Source organism: Ornithodoros turicata, chromosome 3 (genome assembly GCF_037126465.1).
Source record: "Ornithodoros turicata isolate Travis chromosome 3, ASM3712646v1, whole genome shotgun sequence".
Taxonomy (NCBI): Eukaryota; Metazoa; Arthropoda; class Arachnida; order Ixodida; family Argasidae; genus Ornithodoros; species Ornithodoros turicata.
In genome coordinates, this window is record NC_088203.1 from 26202387 (window position 1) to 26225815 (window position 23429).

At 45.0% G+C, this 23429-nt stretch overlaps 2 protein-coding genes across 3 annotated transcripts in view; one reads left to right on the forward strand and one right to left on the reverse strand.

Moving 5' to 3' along the window:
- On the forward strand, positions 1-20432 carry LOC135390092 (juvenile hormone acid O-methyltransferase-like). The gene is made up of 4 exons (XM_064620101.1): positions 1-87; positions 9760-10326; positions 10772-10919; positions 20237-20432. Exons 2-4 carry the CDS (start codon positions 9832-9834, stop codon positions 20404-20406), a joined length of 813 nt encoding a protein of 270 aa, XP_064476171.1. The 5' UTR covers positions 1-87; positions 9760-9831; the 3' UTR covers positions 20407-20432.
- The window catches only part of LOC135390091 (juvenile hormone acid O-methyltransferase-like), a 20199-nt gene continuing 10617 nt past the window's right edge, over positions 13848-23429 (reverse strand). The window contains exons 4-5 of one of the 2 annotated variants that reach the window (XR_010421702.1): positions 21374-21692; positions 13848-13920 (exon numbers count right to left, since the gene is read on the reverse strand). Coding sequence is in view for 1 of the 2 variants with exons in the window: in XM_064620099.1 (XP_064476169.1) it covers positions 21523-21692 (170 nt within the window). In the remaining variant the exon portion in view is untranslated. Of the gene's footprint in view, positions 13921-21135; positions 21693-23429 lie in introns of those variants that run through there. The other variant, XM_064620099.1, reaches the window with a different exon arrangement.

A 23429-nucleotide genomic window follows, 5' to 3' on the forward strand; every position in this document is an offset into this window, starting at 1 on the left:
TCGGCTGTCAACGACCCCGCTATATACCGTGCACTAGTTTGCAGACTTCGCAGTTCGGCCGTTCCCTGGTTGCCTCTACGACGCCAGGTATACTTCCCATGGAATGTTTGTATTTCATTTTCCTTCGTTTAGTTAATCTCCATGAAAAATTGTGTGAACCCACCTTGTGTAACGCTGAGGCTATTTCCCACTCCTTTGTTTATTTATCATCTACGGTATTCTCGCGGTTTAGTGTTATCGCTTTCACCACCGGATGCATGCCAGTGATGGGCAAAGTATTCGAAATCGTACTTAAAGTAAAGTACAAAGTACCTGGTGGCAATCGTACTTGAAGTACGGCACAAAGTACTATTTTAAATGTACTCAAAGTACAGTACAAAGTACTGAGAATTGTACTTTAAACGGATTTGGACACTCTCATAGATGTGCTTTATAGACGCATTGTACTGTATGCCAGAATACTCAGGAAAAGAATTATTCTTCTGCATGTCGTACTTAGCGAGATACAGCTCCCAACGCACTACCGAGCTAAGCGCAGGCATCACAGAACTCAGAGTTGCGCCCATTCCCATTGGCAGCCGTAAGTACGTGACTTCTCGTGCGCTGCCTCACTGGCGGCGGCGAGGGCTGTGATGTCAGAGCCGCATGAGTCTCAATATTCGCGGTGCCAATTTTCATCGCTCCTATTACTCTCCTCGCTGTAAAACTTCTAGTGTAAGTTCACATTGGTATAAAGAACTGTCTCTTGGAACTAGATAAAGAACTTAAGGATGAAGAACTTCTATAAATAACTGGATGACCTGTCGCAACCTTTTTAAAGCACCCGTCAAGTATACCTACACTGCAATTGAGTTAGGGCAGTAATCAGGGAAGTTTGTACATCTTGGAGAGGAAAAGCTTGCAATGTACGAGTATGTGCAAGCGCAAAAACTGGGATTAAGTTTGTGCGGTAGCTCACCATCGGTGGCACGCGCTAATTATGAAGCTCCGAAGACGCAAGCACTGCTGCGTACACCCATGTGTCTCTCAACTGAAGACTAGTATAACTGACTTTGTGGTCACACTCACAGCTCCCAGCACTCCTCCTTGGACTTTTCCGACACCCGGCATCTCCCTGTCGGTGCCTGGGCTAACAGGGAAGAAAGGCAACGTTGCTGCATCCGTGACGAAGCAGCTCACTCTCGATATGATGGGCTCGTGTCATGAGACTTCCACCGCAGTATTCACGGCGAGCTCAACCACGAGGGGAAGCTCGTCGTCTGCTTTTGTCATTTCCTGGGAGTCAATTTCAGATGGCTATCATCTCTCACATAAAACATCGTCAACATGGGCTGAGCTTTATGCTATTCTTTTCGCCTTGCTATCAGCCCAGTTCGCTCCTGGGTCGTTTTTACGGATTCCAGATCTGCGCTGCAGTGTGTGGTAACTACTGGACGACTTCGCGGCTTCCTCAGTCCCGGTGTCATAGAAATTCTGCAAGTATATAAGAAAGCAAGTGCACAGGGCCACTCCATCGTCTTCCAGTGGATTCCGGGCCATGTGGGCATCAGCGGAAACGAGGACGCAGATCGAACAGCTGCAGGCGCCCATCAGTACACCCGGTGTGTCCCCATCATCTTGTCTCGGGGGGATCGCCGTTACCTCGTCCCAAGCCTCACTGGCCCCAAGATGCACTCTCAATGGCAACGTGACATCACCACCCACTCTCTGCTTTACTCCGTTGACCCAACATTGTCTCTTACTCTCCCCCGCCGCATGCCACGTTCCTTTACCACAGTCTTCCACCGCATGAGGCTTAATGTGGCTCTTACACCGTCTTTAAAAACACTTCCTCGGTGCCGGCGCGTCTAGCCTCTATTCCACGTGTGGTATGCGCGGTGACCTCCATGACGTCCTCCTGGTCTGCGCACAGTACGATCGCGGGAGCGCCCTCATGGGCAGTGATGGGCTAAGTACCTCAAAATGATACTTAAAGTAAAGTACCAAGTACCTGGCGTCATTGGTACTTCAAGTACAGTACAAAGTACCCAATTACAAATGTACTTCAAGTAAAGTACAAAGTACTAGGCAAGGTACTTCAAGTACTCATCAGGTACATTGCCAATTAATTTTTATAACACTTCATTTCCCTGTTTAGTATCTGTGTCTTGCTTTTTTGGCAAAACTTTAGCAAGTATTCTTCACAAATGCTCCGAAGCCACAAAGTCCTAGGCTAAGTGCTAACCCATGATTATGAACTTAATCAGATGTGATAATTTGCAGTTACATGTAGAGAGGTAATCGGTCAGCTGTGCTGTGATTATGCAGAATAGTATTATACCCTGAGTGACACAACATCACCCGCCTAGGGTGGAGTTCGGGTAGTAAGCTTCTGCTCTAACAGGCTAGGAAATTTCAATGGACAAAAAGTACAAGCCAACAGACATTATATACAGGGTGTCTACTGTAACTATAGAGGAAATTTTTAAAAATAGAAAAATCACTATTTCCGAGTTTTAACCAATGGTTATGTACTATGTAATGGTTATGTACGCCAGAAGGCCCACCTTAAGATGGCTCAGGCAAGCTTCTGTGACGATGCATTAAATAACTTTCGTTAACTAGCTTATTAATTATCAATGATAGAAGATTGACCCAATGAGAACATCGGATCCCTTGGGGTCACTGGTATCGTTACCATTTTCAGAACAGCAATTGAGGCAGTTATAGCGCGAGTAAAGGGCCTGGAAATTATGTTCTGTTTCTCATTTTTCGACGCTCAAGTAGAAGCGCTCTCGTTTTCATTTTCCTGTGTATGCTGGTGTGGGAAAAAGCTGTTGCACCAATCTGTCCCCATGCAATCTGTCTCCACTGGGACAGTGTTTTCCCTCCCCTGCATACAGAGCAAAGAAAAACCAGGAGCGCTTCTACTTCAGCGTCGAAAAACGACCACCAGATCGCCTTATTTGCAGGCCCTTTCCTCGCGCTATGACTGTGTCGATTTTTGTTCTGAAAACAGCAATGTTACCAGTGACTCCAAGGGATTCGATGTTCTCATTGGGTCAATCTTCTATTGTTGATAATTAAAGTTGCTTAGTGGAAGTTACTTAATGCATCGACACAGAGGCTTGCCTGTGCCCTTTAAGCGTAGAGTACATCAAACGTACAAAAACATCAAAAGTACAAAACTAGGAAAAAGTGATTTTTCTATCTTTAAACATTACTTCTATAGTTACGGTGGACACCACGTATTTCTGGGCATTTCTTGCTGCTTTTTGAAGTACAACATGTTTAAAAAATGATATGAAGAAAGTAAAAAGGACGAAGCACAATGTAAGCCTTCATTTTTATACGACTGTGATCTGCGGCAATGTAATCCATGTGACCAATTAAAAAAACGCAAAATGTAAAAATGAAAGCATGTGTGTCTTTCGGAGTGTTCATCATGTAATGCAATCACACGTATGTGATATAAAATGATTATTAATTGCCAATGAAGGAAACAATATAAAAAAAGCATAGAACTCTGCATTGGGAGAACTGAAATGACAATGGACCATGTCATTGTGCTGCCGGTTGCAGTGTCATAATGTGTGCGTGTCTTTGCATTCCATTCGTTTTACACAATCATAGAAGCGTTGATACTGTTTCAGCATTTCAAGCCTCTCAAGCCTCACAACAATAGATTTGCTTCAACAAATATGCTCCTTAAAAGCGCAAAAATCGTTTTTGGTAAAATGTCAGACTGGGACTCTTGGTGCTGCATCCCCATAAAAGCTCTAAAATGACGGCAAGAAGAAGAAAACTCAGAGATAGCCCTATCTGTGTGTTTTCGTCTTCTTGTTGTCATTTTAGTGCTTTTAGTAGGGAGCATTCTTGATACTCTTTTGTGATTTTTTGTCTTGGAGTGCAAGTTTGGGTATTTTGAGTACTTGAAGGGAAAGTACTTTGAAAAAAAGTACTTGAAGTACGGTACAAAGTACACGATGTAAAATGTACTTAAAGTAAAGTACAAGTACACAGAAATGTACTTAAAGTACTACTTGAGTACTTGGTACTTCAAGTACTGCTCATTACAGCTCATGGGAACTGCTCTGCAGCGCGTCGATCAACGCCAGTTCGACTTAGCCAAAATTCTCGGGCCATGCTCTGACCGCTGACACCTGATGCAAGGCCTACGAGTTCATGCTGAGCTCCTCTCCAGCACTGTACTAATGAACGAACTCAAATAGGACAGGTTTCCATCATCATCAGTTTCTCATCCCTTCCACGAGCGCAATGGGGCAGTGTACCGCCATAACGGCGGAGAATGACCCACCACATCATAATTCCATTTATGTGTGTTGTGTGTATGGTAGCTTTAGACTGGCTCTTTTTGCTTTCATTTTTACGTTTTCTTTTCGTTTTTTTTTCTACATTGCAAAGTTAGTTTGCATAGCGCCATGTGTCACCGTTTGGCGGCGACAAAATTTGATGAACTGCTCATGTTTTGATTGGATAAATGTCAATCTAGGCATTTTTTGAAAATGCTAGTTCTGAAACCCAGCTAGTTAGTGCCTACCCGTGAATATGACTGATTGATTTGCAACGAAAAAAAAAAGATGTTAGTCGCGAGCCACTCAAGACTGGCTATTCCAGGACGCGTTATTCACAAAAGAACCCCCGTAACACCGTAAGAACCCGTGAATATGAACTATAACATATCACATAATTTCACAATTTCAGTTTACAGCTGTTCCAGATGTGCAAGTGGAAAATATTTTTATTTCCTGATTTATACAACCACGCATCTCTTAGAATACTATGAAAAAGAAGGACATCCCTTTCATGTTCAAAAATACTGCTTCTAGACAGAAAACTTACTTCATATTTTTCATTTTGGTATTCGCATTCCAGTCGGGTACTTGAGCTCTTGATGTTTTTTTTTTATTTCGTGTTAGCGCCGCGAAGCAACTGTGGCTATGAGCGGCGTACAGACGTGGACAGATGGAGAGAGAACAGCAGGAAGGAGTGGGGGACAGGGGGGTTAGTTTGGTCCTGGGCCGACTTCAGGGGGAACTGTGCCAACATTCGTCTGGAAAGTCTTCGGAAAACCCTGGGAAAACCTCAGACAGCACAGCCGGTGACAGGATTCGAACCCGTGTCACCTCCCAGTCTCGGCGTGGAAAGCGATCATCTTAACCACTATGCCAAGGGAGCTGGTAGCTCTTGATGTGAAAGTACTACACAAAAGTACTTAAAGCGTAGTACAAAGGACACAATTGGAAATGGACTTTAAGTGAAGTATTTACGTACTCAGAAATGTACCTAACGAAGTAGTTGAGTACTTGGTACTTCAAGTACTGCCCATCACTGGGAAAATCGAGTGTTGTGCGGACTGCCAGCCGAAAATGAGTACATTGTTTGCGTGTATTGTGAAGATTTAATGATGATTGCGAATCGCCCCAGGGCAGCTAAGTAGTATTGGGTACGGCCTAAATAAACGCAGGGCGAGTGAGAGTTATAACCACTGATCTCGATTGTAAAAGGCTGGATCGCGGATAGGGAGCGCGAGCGTGAAGAAACCGGCCGCCATCTTACTGTACCCACAACAGTCGCCGCAGCGATCATGGCAACTCCTTGCAATTACGGTCGTACCAACCGTACTGGCAAGGTTATAGGGCCTAAATTTATACAGGTGAGTCACTCTTTATCGAGGAATAAATAGGCGTCCATTCTGTATATGTAGTTGACCATTATGAAGTGTTTTTTTGTCCAAAACGAGCACTGGATGCAGGTTGCTTGATCGCTCTTCCGACGTTCAATCGAGCACACTTGCATTTTATCCGGCGGCAAATACAGTTTGAGTGCATAATATGCTTGAAAGAACACGTTACACTACACAGGTAGTGTTGTCATCAATATATGTGCGAGCACTCGAGCGCTTTTTTGCATGCATTGCTAGCGTGGTACACGGTGTTCTCTGTGGAAGCAAGTGCCACATTCATTTCTTTGAATTACCTTCACGCACAAGTTCGGTATTACGTCATAATGAGACCACGATTGTCACCTTTTTTCATGTATTGATATTGTTTTGTGCCTTGGTTTGATTTGTGACAAAGAATCCTGCGTAACGGTGGTGTGGCGCGACTTGAATAACGCCTTTGTGTCTGAGCTGTATCGTCAGCTTGTTACGATAGTAATAATTTGTAGCGTGTCGTGCTATTTCTAGCAGTTTTTAAGGCAAAAGTGGTCTCTCAATACAGGTTTCGTCATGAGGGCTACCCAGTGAATAATCTGTGCAGTGTGATACGGCTGGGTGTACAGGTAAGTATCACGTTCCTCATCCACTGGTTTCTACTTTACAGGAAGGAACAACCTCAGTGCACGCACTGTGGTTAGCCTCTCTCAGTTTTGCATATTTTCTTACATGTTCACATCAGAAACACACCTTACACTTTAGGCTCCTTCACCCAGCAATATAATAATTAGAGATTATAATTCTTTTTAGAAGAGTTCCCCATATGCTTTTCAGAATAGTTTTTAATATTTTTAATTTTTAGAAGATACAGGGATTGTAACCGTGTTTTAAACTGATGTTTTAACATTTGTCCAATGCATTTATTAAACAACATTCATTTTTAACTGGTTGCACTCAAACCAATGTTCTGATGTATTATTTCCTTTGTTGTCGATGCACCATAAAAATTGGAATAATCATCATCAATGCAGGTTACTTCACAGCTGCCTCGACATACTCAAGAAATGGGTGCACAACCTGCGTAATGCCCACAAACTTTGACTACCACAGCACCTCCAGAAAGTAAAGGCATATGTGTCACATGGGATTTTTAAAGGCATTCAAAGTATATAATACCTTGTATGAACTGTTGTAGATCTAAGCAGCCTCTACAGTACACTCTCAGAAATTAAAACTTGTCAGGGAACTGTGATAATTGTTTCAATTAATAGGCATGCACATATACGTTATAAGAAGAAAATTATTTATTGAGAATGCACTTCTCCGGCTACTCATGTTGTTTACATCTACTGTTGATCACATTCATTTATCACATATGACATTCTTATATATTATTATTATATTATCACATATTCGATCACATTAAATTTAAAATTTAGCATATATGAGAAAATATCAGGAGGGAAATTGCTATTCATTGCTCATTCCAACCTAAAATTGAGTGCTACAAATTTAGAGAGCGTACCTGACCATTATCATTCCTAAAATAAATTGCCATTGTAGCAAGGTCACAAAACAATAAATGTAGTCTTTTGCGACCTCCCTGCACGTTCATTGTATCCTGAAACGCATAAGTGCAAGAAATAAATCTTGAACTTGAATAAACTTGATGTTGTATAAACTTGACATAAAATGTTGAATAATATAATGAATGATATAAAATATTGAAGAAACTTGAACTCGTATATTCTCTTTACTCATCATCAGTGATCTTCATTACAAAAGCAAATCGTGTTAGACTTTTTTTTGTTTGCGTTTCACAGACTGGGTACACGAGGGCCAAAATGCCAAATCACAACTGTTTCAAGCTCCAAATAGCCCTGTTGCAATTTGAAGACCATACGTGGAGCTGCATTTTTTGGAACATGCTCCACATAACAAGCATGACACAGTCAGCACTGGATAGCAGGACCCCGTCCCCAAGCATCTTTTCTCACGCTGCAGTTGTATTCAACAAAAGCATGTGAGTCCTGGAGAAGGACATTCAGTTTGGCACAACCGCGCCTGCAAATAATCAGAGCAAATAAAGGAAGAAGCAAACAAACATAGAAAGGCTGTACTTCAAAAAGAGATAAGTCCTGTGTCTCAAGGAGGCGTTACCACTTTCTAAGTAACTTAATTGATTAAGCTTACATCACTACCTGATTAACTGTCCTAACGAGTGTGATCTAATTGCGTGAAGTAATTATTTGCGCTGCTTCGGTGTGTCCATATTTGCGAGGCAAAGCACCGCTTGTCGTTTACTAAAAGACTCTTTCTAAGGCGATGCTTGATATAAATCATACTAAACGCATACACGGCTAAAACAACGGCTGTGATTCTACAGAACGATCTCTTTCTGCCATGCCATAGCCTCCTATATACTGCGAGTATATCTTTTCCCGGACCGTTCTTTATGGAACAATTTTTGTTCAGAACGCAGTACGGGATATTATATACATGGTTGTTGTTAACCTCAAGTCGTTTCTTATTGAAATATTGGCTGGGAAACGTGCTGTAGTACAATCCCCAGCGCTGCACTGCAGTGACGGTCTAGTTTCGGAATGCAAAACATAGTGTAATTAAGAATCGAACGGCAGGACACCTGTGAAACACTGTTAGGATACATCAGTATACTGGTACCTTACAAAATTGTGTGATGACAAACAACGATCAATGCTAGGAGCGCAATAAATACTCACAATCTCTGTTGCCTCCCATTGTTGTCTATGGGCACACACAGCACTTTAGGGCCCACCAACATGGCGGCCCGAAGGCACGCCTCTCCCCCACGAGCCCCTCTCCCATGCGCGATCCAGCCTTTATACATAGAGATCAGTGGTTATAACAGGTGTTCACCGCGATATAGATGATCCCCCCCCCCCGCCAGCTTGCCACCCGCTGCCCTTGCGCGCAGCGACAATCACCGCGAGGCGTTTTTCCCACAGGACGAATGCATTTTTTATTAAAGGTGGAATAGCATACGCCCAGCTCAGAACTGACATACGCTGTTCTACATTCGATTTTTTTGTTATGCTAATTCAACAATGTGTAAGAATTTCAATACACACATATAGCTGTGGCAACATGTTCGAAAAAGTCGCAGCAATCATGAACTATTCTACAGGGTGCTTCACCTAAGGTGATAAAAAATTCTAACTGGGAACGTACTCGCCGGAGGATTGTGATAACTTCGCTAATTACCTTCTGGAATCTTTTGCCGCCATTAAGGAAGGCTTTGGCTAATTTTTAATTGCGGGAAACTAATTTTTTCTTCACTTGAACTTTGAAAATTGCAAAGTGAACCTGACTTCTTTTTGACAGAAATGTAATGTCCTCCACGGATAACCGCCGACCCAATAAACACTATGCACAGTATCGCTATAGATAGAGTGGGAAAAATTAGTTAAAATTCCGCTTTATTCCCCGCTTGTTCGATTGACGCAAAGAAGCACACGGGAAATGTGCGTCTGAAAGTGAAAGTGTCCTCTCCTTCATTTGTTTTGCCTTCTTTGTGATAAGACAGTTCTCACCAGCATCAGGGTCGAAGTGGGGGAAAGAAAGGTAAAACAAGAGACGGGAACTCTTCCTCCTCTCCCCGCACCTTCCTTGCAGTCTTCTTTGCGACAATCAAGCAGTGAGGCTAAACCGGAATTTTTACTAATTTTTTCTACTATTTCTGTTGTGATACTGTGCACTGTTTTTGTTGGGACTGTGGCTATCCGTGGAGGACTTCATTACTCTGTAAAAAAAGTAGGGTTCACTTGGCAATCTTCAAAGTTCAATTGAACAAAATAAATTTTTCTCAACTAAACATTGTCCAAAGCCTTCCTACATGGTCGCAAGATTCCATAAGTTAACTGCTGAAACTCCCACAGTCCTCTGGCAAGTACGTCGCCAGCTAGATTTTTTTATCATTTTAGGTGAAACACCCTGTACATGCTTCACTGACAACCCAATCCAAAACCCAAATATCGAAATGGACATGTTACATACTCCTGCATCTAGTGGCTGTCTAACCGTTTCACAAAAAATCCATAACATCCTTTAAAAATCCGCAGATATCGTCCAAGGGAACCACGCACCAAGAAGTCGAGCTGGACGCCGAGCTTCCTTTGCTGAAGGGAGGCAACATGAACCCCGCATTATACAGCGCTAATAACTCATTTCAAATTGCTGCGGGACGCCAGATCATAGAATGGCTTAACCCGGCCTTTCAAGAAGACGGGGGCAACCAGCAGTACCTAGACGTTGGTTGCGGTGACGGAGCTGCCACCCGTAACGTCATCCTGGAAAACAGCATGCCTTGCAGACGTCTTGTGGGAACCGACATATCCAGCGATATGGTCGAGTATGCACGGGAACACCATGCTCATCCCAAATTGGTGTACGATGTCCTGGACATATGCGACGATATGTCGATGTTCAAAAATCAGTATGGACAATTTAGGAGGGTTTATTCCTTCTTTGCGATGCACCGGCTGGAGGATCAGGACAAGGGATTCAAGAACATTGCGGATCTAATGACACCGGATGGGGAGTGCTTGCTAGCTTACGTGGGAAGCCAACCAGGTTTCGACGTTTTGAAAGAAATGGGCATGGTGCAACGATGGCGTGCTTACGCAAATGTGAGTATGCCGTGGATCAGATCTACTTATAAGAGCCGTTGTCACTCGAAACTAAGTTACTTATTAGTGAGCTTGAGTGCATCGTACACTATATCACCTTTGCATATGTAAGGAATACCGTTGGTGGTCCTGTGCACGCACACAACATAAAGGGAGCTTCGCGCAGTGCATAGAAACGCCACTCTACCCCTAATGCACGCAGCGTACAATCCGCTAAAACTCGCTATTATGAAACTGGTTGGTTTAGTGTGGTGTAGGAAAAAATAAAATTGAAAATGTTGCGCTTATGAAGAGATCCGTCTACTTCAATTCAATTAAATATCAAACGAGTATGAAACTGGTTTTCTTACTGGAGTAATCATATGTGTAACTCAAATTATGACCTAGTGCTTTGCATGCTGCGCTTTGCCAAGTCACCCCATGAACATTACATACTTTGTTCCAGTGCTTTCGAGGTTCTGTACCACTAAGCCACTCTGTAGCTAACCAACGTTGCTATATGGAGACACAATTGGAAAGCGCAGGCCTCAAAGCGCATACTTGCGAAGTGATGCGGATAACGTGGAAAATGGCATCCGAAAAAGCTCTGACAGGTGAGACCTATAGATACTTTTAAGTGCTGCATGGTGAGCACAGCAGTCACTTCTGACCCTGGGCTTTCACAGCGTGGGTTACACGTGCTTCTAACGGAATTGTGTTTTTCGTCTCCAGTGTGAAAAGCATATTGCATTAAAAAAATGTAGCAGAATGTTAGCTTGTTAAACAGACAGTCTGGTAGAGCCTGCCCTATATGTGCATCTACCTATCACAGCGAGATTGCCTTCGTCGGCATAATGCAAAATTGCAAAAAGACCTCTCTCTGTTTACAAACAAATGACGTCAGATGGTACAACAGCGCCGCCAACTTGGTAGACTGGAACTACTATAGCAAAATACCAATAAGTCACAAGAAAGGCACGTTTAAATATATGAAGGAAATTGCCTGACGACGAGAGTCGCTACTATTTAGAACAGCGACTGTACTACTTCTGGGCCTAGAAAAAGAACTGTCTCTCTCTTCCTTCATGCAACCATCGTCGAGCAAACGGGTCTTACACTCGTGTTTCTGCGCTGCACGCCAAGCTGCCATGGCGACTTCGTAATCGACTGCGAAGAAACCGCGAACTGCTTTCGCCTTTGCGGTTTTTTTCCCGATAGAAAAACACTGTCTGCATTATGGTACATGACCGCCACAGAGGACGACAGCCACTCCCATGGTCTCCTGCCTTTTTCGGCGCAACTTGCGGACTACGTCACAATTGACTATGGTGCTGCTGTTGCTGGCAGTTTGACCAAAGATGAAATTGTGTGCGATGTCCTTGCAACTGCTGAGAAGAATATCCCCGGACGACGAATGTGAGGAGCCACCACCGCGGCAGAAGCACTTGTGGTTTTGGACGATTTCTGCTTCAACGCTGGTGGTACAAGTGTGGGAATATGCAAGGAATTGCATAAAAACCTTACAGTATGAAAAACTATATCTAAATGTAGACGACTAGAAATCCAGTGAATCCGGTAAGAAAGTACTTATGAAGCGAATTGCCTCAGGACGAGAGCCGCCGATATTTCGAACAGACGACGTCACAGCGCTGACAACCATAGCGATGCGAGCGCGCCTCTCCTTCTTAGCTCTATAGTCGCGCCGCACTTTGTCTTCATTATCCATATGTTCGTTCGGTGTTTGGGCGCACGCTGTTTGCGGCTTTCCGCCGCGACGTCGTCTGTCGTGCCGTCAAAATGATATTGTGGGCGCGCGACTACCGCCGAATTAGAGAGTGTTTCTTGCTATAGACTTATATAGGCATCTGCCGGGACCGCGCGAGCAGTCCGACTTATCCGAATTTCCGAATTAGCGGGGATTCAACTGTTGAGGTTTTACTGGTATTCGCTGTATGGCCTTGTTCTGCTCCATTCTACCAGTAAGCCTATTTCTTGTGTAGCCCTTTCTAAAGCTGGCTACCGGCTTTTCCATCTTCAGGAAAATGAAGGGACACGATTTCCTCTCGGAGTGCAGGTGGTGTCTCCTCACAAAGCAAGCGCGAACTAGGTCGTAATAAAAGACCACATTCCGCACAGGATCAATATATGTTGACTTTCCAGACGATGCAGCCAACCCTTAGGTGGGGCCTTCTTTTCTTTCCGTTGTGGACCGGGAACGCAAACAAACACCCCAAAGCCACTAAAAACATGACCTCATTTGTGTGTAACACTAATACAAAGGAGCGGCCCTTGGCCTTCGTGAAGGAATACAGTTTTGTAAAACGGCTGTGTTCTCCGTTCGCGCTTTTCGATTTCGCTATGTCTATCAACGTCATGGTTCCGTCACGGTGACGTTTCCTTTGTAAAGGTCTATTCTATAGCCTCAAAATATCAAGGCGTTCATAATAGGAAATTAAAATTAATACTAGTTTTACTGTCTCTGGGTCCATCACCATCCTGCCAGATTTTCATGCTTTACAATAAAATCCCAAATATGGCGTCTCACTAGCTCTGGTGGCAACAGCACCGGATTTAGTCTTGGGAAAAGGTACTTTGAAAAGTGCAGCAGTTGCAGTTATTTGGGCAAAAACGTAACTAAGTTACAGTTATTCCACGAAAAAGTAAGTAGTTAAGTTACTAGTTGCAGTAGCTTTGCGGATTTTCCAAACAAAAGCAAGGGATCTACAGGCTTTATTGCAAACATGGAAGTCATGTACAATGTGCTATTTATACATATTACACTTGAGCAGTAACTGGTCTTCAAAAGTTTACATCACTGAGTTCGCCTCGTGCGAAAACATGTTTGCCCACGCTAAACAGCCGCTCAACTGGTGCACTAGAGGGAATACAAGTGTTATCTTCCTGGAACCCAGCTAGGGAGTTTGACCAATATATTGGACAGCTTTGTCTGAACATGTAGTCCACTAGAAATGCTGTTTGTTTGTAGAGACCCGCTTTCCGTTGAAGTGGATTTAAAATGTCGGCGTTGTGTAGCGTCGCGTCTCATGGCGACCGCGTCAAAAGTAAGTGCTTTTGAGCATCCTGATGAATTACCTGTCTTATTAATTTTTCCAAGCTTTCCTACAGCTTATCCCATAGAATTGCAATGCAGCACATTCAAAAACAGACATACGTATACACCCAATGACCAGTACATTCGACATTGCACTGTGCTAAACTAACAAATAATGCTTCGATAACACTTGATTTAAGTAACAAGTAATTAATAACAAGTAAGTTGTGATACAATTAGTAACAAGTAAACATTAGTAACAAGTAACAAGTAATTCTGAAAAAACAAAAACAAAACATCTCACGTGACAAGGTGATTCCGGGTCCCAGGAGGAATAAATATACGAAATATTTTCCTAATAATTGCAAAAATACTGAGGGCAGTTAGGGTACTGCCGGCTCCGTTCCTTCCACCTGTCAAACTGTTCGGTTCCTGCAGATTCCGTGTGAATATCGAAGAAGTCATCACCATTGTGACCGGCGGCGTCGGACGTCGACGCCATTTTATAGATGATGCGGGCACTTCTTGCCCTCTCCTTCTGTGCTCCTTCCATCTACGTGAATCTGCATGGAGAGTGAGATGTTGCAGCAATAATGACATCTCTCCTCCCCCACGGATCGTCGAACTTAGATGTAAATGTAACAAGTAAAATATGGCAGAATTAATGCGAATCCTTCGCGATAGCTTTTTATATTTTTCTGATCACGACATACAGGGTGTGTGCAGAAAAACGTGACCCGCATTTAGGCACATAGCTTGTTGCCTACCTAACTAACGAACTTCCGGTGGCGCACGATGGCGCATTTATGCGTGCGAAATCTGCAGAAAAATTGTGGAAGCCATACTCAGCTTAAAAAATAAACGAAAGAACGAAAACGTCGGTTTCCGCGCATCAGAATAGGGCAACATGGTGGACAACTGGGTGTATATGAAAGGGCAACATGGTGGACATGGAGAGTTGTGTTCAAGTACCGCTAGGGGAGCTATGCTATCGGTGCATAAATCGAAACGATGTCCCACATGAATGCTCATCGGCAGTACCCCTAGCGGTGCCTGCAACATAACTCTCCTGACTGAAATGCACTACCATGCACTGTCATGACCGCCCTATTCTAATGCATGGAAGCCCATGTTTTTGCGCTCTGTTTATTTTTTTACACTGAGTATGGCTTCCAGGATCTTTTGTAGCTTTCGCACGCATAAATACGCCGTCGTGCGCCACCGGTAGTTCCTCGGCGAAGTAGACAACGAGTTACATGTAAAAATGCGGGTCACGTTTTTCTGCACACACCCTGTATATCACCAACGGCGATAGCTGTCGAGTTCACCTGAGACATTACGACTGTGTCTGCGTAGAGGAAACAATGCGCACGTCTGCGCGTGCGCTGTCCATGGGTGGGTGAATAGTCGCTTTTCTGGATTGCGCCGCTGTGGATAGCGCTGGCGGCTGGAGTTAGGGAAGCGCCATGGGATGCGGCAGTTTTCGCCCCACACATTATGTGCGGATTCTTTTATGACATGTGTTCCGTTTCTTTTCCGTTTCAGCTTTATGGTCATTGTTTTTACGAATGCAGTTCCGAAATTTGCTCAGTTAAGGTCACCTTTTTATCACCATAAGAATTGTATGTAAAGGAACGGGAATTTCAGGTGGTTGGACATACAGTCGGGGGTGCAATGTCTTCTCGCGTCTTCCAAAACGACTTCAGACTCAAACGCTTCCAAAGGTGTCAGTTTGCAAGTTTGCATTTGCACGGTGAAGAACGCTCGATCATATGGGGCACACACCGGGTATACAGGGTGTCCCAGAAAATGTGTCATTGAATTATAATAAAAAAACTACGCCACCTTGAATCATGCGGTCAACGGCATTTGTTCTTATTATATTTTTGCCACCACCTGATGTGAATGTCATGTACTCCAAGTTTAATTATGTAAATATTTGCGAACTGAACTCGGAAATTTGCCAAGTAAAGGTCACTTTTTTACCCCACCGATACGAAGAGCGTCCCGAATTCACGATAATTCACGATAATTCACAGTGATATTTGCGAGCTATCCCATCGAAAAAAATAGCCGAATATCATGCTTTCCGGAGCACCGGACCATAGCGCGCGATGACTTTTTGAGCGCAATCGCTCGCAGTGCGACGAAAGGAGGTTCCGAAGCCAGCCCACAGAGTGATAGTAGAAAAAGTAACAGTTCCTAAAATTGGGAGAGGGAAAGCATTATCCCAGCGAAAGTCGGACGTGATAAGCCGTGCTTGTTTTATCTCTTTCTGCGATGTCGAGGAGGGCTGGGTTTCCAACCTCCTTTCGTCGGACTGGCAAAGATTGCGCTGAAAAATTCATCGTGCGCAATTCTGTGAGACCTCCGTAGAGCATGATGTTCGGCTATTTTTTCCGATGGGATAGCTCCTGAATATCCCTGTCAATTATCATTAATTTGACTAAATTAGACATGCTCTTCACATTGGTGGGGTAAAAAAGTGACCTTTACTAGGCAAATTTTCGACTTAAGCTCGCAAATATTTGCATAATTAAACTTACGTTACACGACATTCACATGAGGAGGTGGCAAAAACCCAGTAAGAACAAATGCCATTGACCGCATGACTCTACGTGGTCTAGTTTTTTTATTATAATTCAATGACACCTTTTCTGGGACACCCTGTATATTGAAGCGTGTGTGTTAACTTGCAATGTGCAGCTCACAAAGCATACAAAGCGGTTGCGTGTGGAGCGGCCGGTCTTCTTTCCGCATCGTATCGTTTGATCCAAGCCAAATCGGGGGGGGGGGGATATATATTTATTGAAAGGAACCAAATCGCTGGCATCACTGCTCTTGCAGTTTTCGTTTTCTTTCCGTCGCAGAAACGTTGATGCAGACGTACATACATGCAAGATAACAGGAACTAGTTGAATGGGATACAACAAGCGACTGCCTGCTTACGGGGAACGTGTTGCGTGTAGCACAATTAATGTGCCATTCTTTTCCAGTCGGCCTATGACGCATACAACCCCCCCCCCCCGTCCCCCACTCCTTCATGACTGCTGTCCTCTCTGCATCTGACAACATCTGAACGCTGTTCATAGGCGCAGCTGCTCTGTGTCTTCGGAGACTCAATGGACATTACAACGTGAGGGGGGGTATTTGTTTAATAGAAAGAAAAGAGGAAATGTCAGCCAGGCTCGTGTCGGCTTTCTATTCCACAAACAAAAGAAAAGGAAAAGAAACTCAAAATAAGCATTAAAAAAAGAAAAACAGTTAGTGCAGCACAGGCACAACATCGCGTGAGAAAGCCCGGTCAGAGGGCCGGCGCAAAGCCCGAATCTTGCAGGAAGCGGAGCAGGGCTGTGGTGACGGCCCACTGGGTAGGCCGATGGACGGGACCAAGGAGGGTAGCCATGGGCATCGTGCTGCACCCAAGCAGCATTAAGCGACCACGGAAGGCCTGCCGTTGTGGAAGATGTTGTGGACAGTGCAGAAGATAATATGGAATATCGGCCACCTCGCCACAGCTAGAACATAAGGGGGAGCTGGGGGGGGGGATATGTTTATTAAAGAAGAAGAAAAAAAGGAAAGGGGAAGAGGTCAGACAGGCCAAGGCCGACTTGCTATCCCCAAAAGAGAAAAAAGAAGCAAAAAAGGAAAAGAAAAAGTGGCGGGGGACGATGGGGTGGCTCAAAGGCTGCTGAGCAGCCCAGTGTCCTTCAGGTAGCGCAGGAGGGCTCGGGTGACTGCCCACTGTCTGGAGTGCCGGACAGGTCCCAGCAGCGTCGCCAGGGAAGGTTTCCTGTGACCTAGGGAAGTGAGACTTGAGGCGAGAACGGCTCGGGGGCCGGCGTACCGCTTGCAGTGCAACAAAAGATGGCGTATGTCGGCGACTGCAGCACTGCAGGGACACATCGCGGACGTCCGTCTATCCATCTTAGATAGGAGCAGCGGGGTCAGGGCAACATCGAGGCGTAGGCGATGGAGGATCGACTCCTCCTGTCGAGACAGCCGCTGGGAGAGGGTGAGTTCCATCCTCGGGTCGATGGCGTGGAGGAACGTGTTTGCCGCTACAGCGTTTGAGCTAAACGCGAGGGTGCTGCGAGACGTGTGGCGGCGGATCTGTATCAGGCAGGTCGATGGAGTGAGAGGGATGGTGGTGGTCATAGTGGTGGCAGCTGCCCCGTGCGCGCCTCTCGCCGCAGCGTCAGCGCGGGTATTTCCCGGCAGGCCGATGTGGCTGGGGACACATTGAAGCCACACGCTGTGGCCGGAGGCGGTGAGACGGCTGTATGTCGTGAGGGCTAGGGAGCAGATGTCTGTGACCATCTTGGAGCAAGGAGAAGATAATATTTGCAGCGCCGCCTTGCTTGCACAGTCCAGTTGTTTGGGGGCCTCGTTGATATAAGTTTCAGGGCTTCATTGATGGCGGCGAGCTCTGCTTCGGTGGAGGATGTCTCGTGAGGAACCTTGAGCGCTAGTTCGTAATTTTCAAAAGGCACAACAACGGCTAAAGTTGAGGCGCCCGCGGAGACCGACGCGGGGGAGCTGGATTGACCCATTTTGAATACCAGGAACGGAGTGCGGGCAACGTTGAGACGGAGGAGGTGCAGAAGGGATTCTGCGCGGCGTCCGCACCGACACGCAATGAAGAAGGCACCCGAGTGGTCGATCGTCTGCATATGATTGTTGTATGAGGCAGCCTCAGATCGGAACGGTTGGGGGGTGGGGGGCAATGGCAGGATAGGCTCGCCTTTGTTGGCCACACAGAAGTGGGCGTCGTCACGACAATAGCCAAAAAAAAAAAAGAACACAAACCAAAACAAAAAGAAAGGACGGACGGATGGAGGTTAGAGGAGGATGAAGATTGGAACGCATGGGCACGGGAAGCGAACGGGCGACGAATAGATAGGCCTCCAAGTCAAAACTGTAAGGGGCACACGTACAGTTGCAGGAGTGGCAGCTGCGTCTGCGCGTGTGCTGATGCGTCATCAATTTGTTTCCAGGGTCTTTGCACAAGTGTAGGTGCCAGACAGCAGGTGTAACACATATTATGAGTTCTGGCTCTAAGAAATTACGTGTTTTCATACTACAAAACAAATTTTACGTCCAAAATTGTACGATAATCTAGCTCTCACACGCAGTTAAAGTTAGCGGTAATATATAAACGGTAATACACGAAATCGACGCAGAATTTAATTTGGCAGTTAAAGGGACGGTCTCGTACCTCCTTCCCTTCTCATAAAGTGTATCATTTCATTGCCCTTTGTCGAAAATGGAATACTGCGAATTTACCCGCCAAAACACGTCACAGTTATTAAATAATCGAATTGAATAGATAAAGATTGCAGAGCATGCCACGATCTGTGTTGGCAACAATAAGAAAGGCCACGTGTCCCTGCGGGAAAGTCTGTGATACAGAAATCGTCTGCTTTTGCGCACACTAGTACATCGTCGTGAGCAGAAGACTTTCAGAAGTTAGTGGGGACTGTATGTTGTGTATTTCTGAAAGTGTAATATGTGTTGTATGCCATTGTGCAAAATGAGACCCTTATCATTGTTGAGTTGGCGAAAACAGGAGTCGTACGCCTTTTCTAAAGTCCTTATGCAGATACGTTAGTGTCCCGAAAGACGTACTCCCTACTGCACAGTAATATTACTCTCCAGTAGGGAGATAAAGGGTCTGAAGGAAGTGAGGAGACTACTTTTTGAGAGTAACTGTACTCTCCAAAAAGGAGTGATATATGTGACAACGAAAGGAATTAAAGTACACCCTTTTTTAAAGAGCCATTGTGCAAAATGAGCCTTTAATCACTGTTGAGTTGGCGAAAACAGGAGTCGTACGCCTTTTCTAAACTCCTTATGCAGATACGTTAGTGTCCCGAAAGACGTACTCCCTACTGCACAGTAATATTACTCTCCAGTAGAGAGATAAAGGGTCTGAAGGAAGTGAGGAGACTACTTTTTGAGAGTAACTGTACTCTCAAAAAAGGAGTGATATATGTTGCAAGGAAAGGAGTTAAAGTACGTACACCTTTTTCCAAAGAGCCATTGTGCAAAATGAGACTTTAATCACTGTTGAGTTGGCGAAAATGGGAGGGGTATGCCTTTTCAGGACACTTATACAGATACGCTGGTGTCCGGAAAGGCGTACGCCCCGCGCTTTCTACGAATCAAAAGTGGCAAAGGTATCATATTGTGCAATGGTTGGCTTTCAGCGTGCTGTGCGGTGAAGTTCTGTTTTTAGATCGTAAGAATAAAACGAAGTCGCACCAAGTTTGTCGAACTTGTGCTTATCGGTGCGTCGCATTGCAGATGAGACAGTTCCATTTATTAGTCGATCAGGAACGTTCTTAACAACTGTGAAAAACAGCGAGCCAAAAGGTTCCGTTTGAAGTCCCCTGCACTCGAAAACTATTTGCTCGAATTCACTCGGGACATCACCAAGCTTGCGACTGAACCAGCCCGTTTCCGATGTCATTGAAGGCACATATATTACAAATCGGCTTTACAACACAAATGTCGGGTTTGATCAGAAATTTTCGTAGGAATGTACTAGTAATATCAACTGAGTAATGTTTTCTTCAGTTTTCTATCAGTAATTCGTATTTCTCTTCATTTATTCTGTCATCATCACTTCTTCATTTATTGTTGTTGTTGTTGTCTTCATTTATTTAATTAACGCAAGGTAAACAGCACGCACCACTCTTCGAGAGCATGTACGCCTTGCCACATGACTCAACTGTAAAAACGGTATCCATGTTTGTTATCATAGCGTTTCAAAACAATATGTTGCGGATTAAAAAAAGAACATGTATTAGGGGTCACTGTAGCTACAGAGAGGCACTTCCGTACCATCAATAATTCGTTTTCTTGTCTTTCTTGCAGACATGTTCGAGCCCCTACTCCCGTTTCCCGACAACACTCCACCTGGCGATAAACACGAACTTCTCAGGGATTTCACGGCAAGAATGTTAAAACACTGCAAGGTTGAGATCACCGGCGGCGTTATACTCCCTGTTAAACTGTTTGTAGTTCACGCTTCAAAACTTTTGTAAATATATTAGGCGGTTGCATCGCAGTATATACTTACTCACTTCAGCTGGGACAGTGCTTCTTGAATGGTTGCCAGAAAATATAGGAAGGGAGTTGCCTCAGGACAGAAGCCGCCGATATTTCGAACAGAGACTGTTCTTCTTCTGGGTTCAGTCTCTGTTCGAAATATCGGCGGCTTCTGTCCTGAGGCAACTCCCTTCCTACATCTCTACCGGTTCGCTGGATTTCTACCCATCTACACTGTTAAAACAGATCTTCACCACATAGCACGCTCCTAGCCAACCATCATTCCGAATAATATCATTCTGTGTCCTGATTTGTTCAAAACACGGGGGAGGTGCCTATCTGGGACAAGATAATCTGTCCCAGATAGGCGCCTCCTCCCATTTTCAACAAATCAATATACAGAATGATATCATTCGGAATGATGGTTGGCTAAGAGCGTGCTATGTGGTGAAGTTCTGTTTTAACAGTGTATGCCAGAAAATATGTGCTTCTGTTCTCATATCTATCTCTGCAGGTCTCTTCCAATAGGAAGTACCTGTTCCCGCCTCCATATGCTGCTCTAGCTCATCATCATCATTAGCAGTGGAGATGAATAGCTCCAGTTTTTAAAAAGGTGCAGCCCTTTTAACGGAAGTGGGCGGTAACGCCGTTTATAACATGGCGCTCAGTGTCGATGTACTGGTACATTAGATCATCAAATGGGGCAAATAGAAACGTTAACCACGTAAAGGGTACTGATTTTTATTGCAAGCTTTTCAAAGTTTTGTTGAAATAGACATTTAAGTTATGTCATTCTCGTCTCGCGTAACTCGTACAAGAGCGCAAAACTATTTGTTATCTTCTCTTTCTTTTCTCAATAGAGTGCCAGTCCCCGCCCAACTTGCACTCGACATGATTTCCGTGAACGTTAAAGGGACAATACAGCGCAAAAGGTTCTCATCACAAAATGAAAGTTGTGGTTACCTGACACCACCGCAAGAGAAATGGGTTTCATGTGTCGTTCGAAAACGATTGCCTCTAGTGTCACCGCCTACTGGAACCGGTAGAAAGCCCTACAGAAACCTGGCGTATGTTTCTACAGTCTTTTTCCCGTGACAAATGCGCCGTCTTCGTTATTTAGCCTTAGACGCGCGCACCAAGAAATAAGATGTGAATTTCGTGAGGGCATCTGACATTGATGTCCTGCAACCTGCCAGGGCTATGCGAAGATAATCTTCCAAGATATGGCGTTCATCTTCAGGTCTGACGAAGTTCGTGACCGGTAGAAGCGGCGTAAGCGTATCTGTAAACAATAAGTGGCCTGTTGTTAACCGATGGAGCATTCTCGGAGGAAAGAAACTAGGGATATGTCCTAAGCGCCTCTCCGAAAGCAAGCGGGCGTGCTGACTGGCGCATGGCATTGTAGTTAGTTGCCCACACACCTTACCCGTACACGTCACGGCCACACGTAATCAAACATGGCGTCCTGCATGCCCGTTTCATATCTTACCGACGAGCAGCGACCGAATAAATTGATTCCGCTTTCATAATCTCTTTGGAGATAGAAGTTATCATACTCGTTGAAACACGAAATAGATCATCTCCGTGTGGCAGCAATGAATCACTAGATTGCTACAAGACGTACATCGTGACGTTGCCTCGCTTCTCTTCTGTTCTACTGAAGTGTCGCTGTGAGTTCTTACGCGGCAAATGTTGAAATACCCGATACCCTTCAAAGAGCTGTGCAAATGGGCTCCTTGACGGTCACAGGTTTGCTGAAGATAAGGTCTGCTAAACTTCGGAGCCTCCGCGCAGATCGGCACAACCGAAAGAAGCGGGGATCACGTGACCGGGAAACTAGATGCACGTGGCATTGCCAGGAGCTACCGCTAGAGGAGTACCACGGCCCTCCGTGTTTATAGCCCTCTCCTTAGTTTCTTACCTCCATGGGAGCATTAGAGAGGATTAGTATAGCCTCTGCGCTAACAAAAGAGTTTTAGCAAACTGTTGATAGCGTGGTTTGCGTCGAACCGCATCAACCGGAACCAATCGGCGGATAACATTCTGAGTCACGCACGACTACAATTGCTTCCGATAGGCACGATAACCTTACCAACTGTTTGCTACAACTGCCTAAAAAGGCACCTGAACGCAAAGGTATACTAAGGCGCGCAAGGGCCTCTCACCGTGCACGGCTTATTGGACAGGGTTTTCATGGCACGAACCGCTGTGGCTCAGAGCGTAGACTTACAAAGGTACAAGAAATAAAAAAAATACAGCTTGGTAACCGCGTTTTCGAAATATGCGCTGTTGGTAGCATGCCGAAATGGTATCGTGGAACGAAACCTTTTTCTTGCTGTTGTCAATTGCTATCGGCCGTTTGCATGCGAAATGGTCACGCGGATTGTCGACGGACGCGAGAGCGACGCAAGCCAAGGTGAGGTGCCCACGCTATTTTCGAGAAATAGCGTGCGCACTCAAACTTAGAAGTTTGCGTTCTGAACATGCACACTGGCGACGGTGCGATTCCTTTGTGCGTCCTTTGTGCGATTCCGCTTGGATTCGCTATTCCAAAATTCTCTGTTTAGTGCTTATATTTATGTATTTTCTTATGTAAATGCACCACGTACAGCTTGGGACAAAAGTTTACGGAACAGGGGGTGTCGCATTTCTCTATTGGCGCGACACCCTAGCAGCAAACGGGGGTGTACACATATACTGGGAGTTGAATAGGATAGCCTGAACGATCACTCCGGTCTGTCGATCCGTCGATGGATTTCGTTGCCACACACCACTGCTTGCGTCAAGAAGCGTCCATTATACATCGACTACGACTTAATGCCGCTAGGACACATCTGCTTCTCTGTAAAATGGGTCTTCTCCACTCGCCCAAATGCCCCACTTGCGCTGTTGAAGCTGATATTCAACATCTTCTCCTCGACTGTCACTGATTCCACACCCCTCGAGCCACGCAAAGACAACGCCTATTCGAGCTGCGGTGCAGAGACTTTTCTCTGGCCGCACTGCTCCCAGTACGACA

What these genes read in the sequence shown, in the direction of transcription:
- LOC135390092 (XM_064620101.1), top strand. Translation starts at nt 9,832, where the DNA reads ATGAACCCCGCATTATACAGCGCTAATAACTCATTTCAAATTGCTGCG. An exon ending in GATGGCGTGCTTACGCAAAT is followed by an intron (nt 10,327 to 10,771) that starts GTGAGTATGCCG and finishes ACTTTGTTCCAG; the next exon opens with TGCTTTCGAGGTTCTGTACC. An exon ending in ATCCGAAAAAGCTCTGACAG is followed by an intron (nt 10,920 to 20,236) that starts GTGAGACCTATA and finishes TCTTTCTTGCAG; the next exon opens with ACATGTTCGAGCCCCTACTC.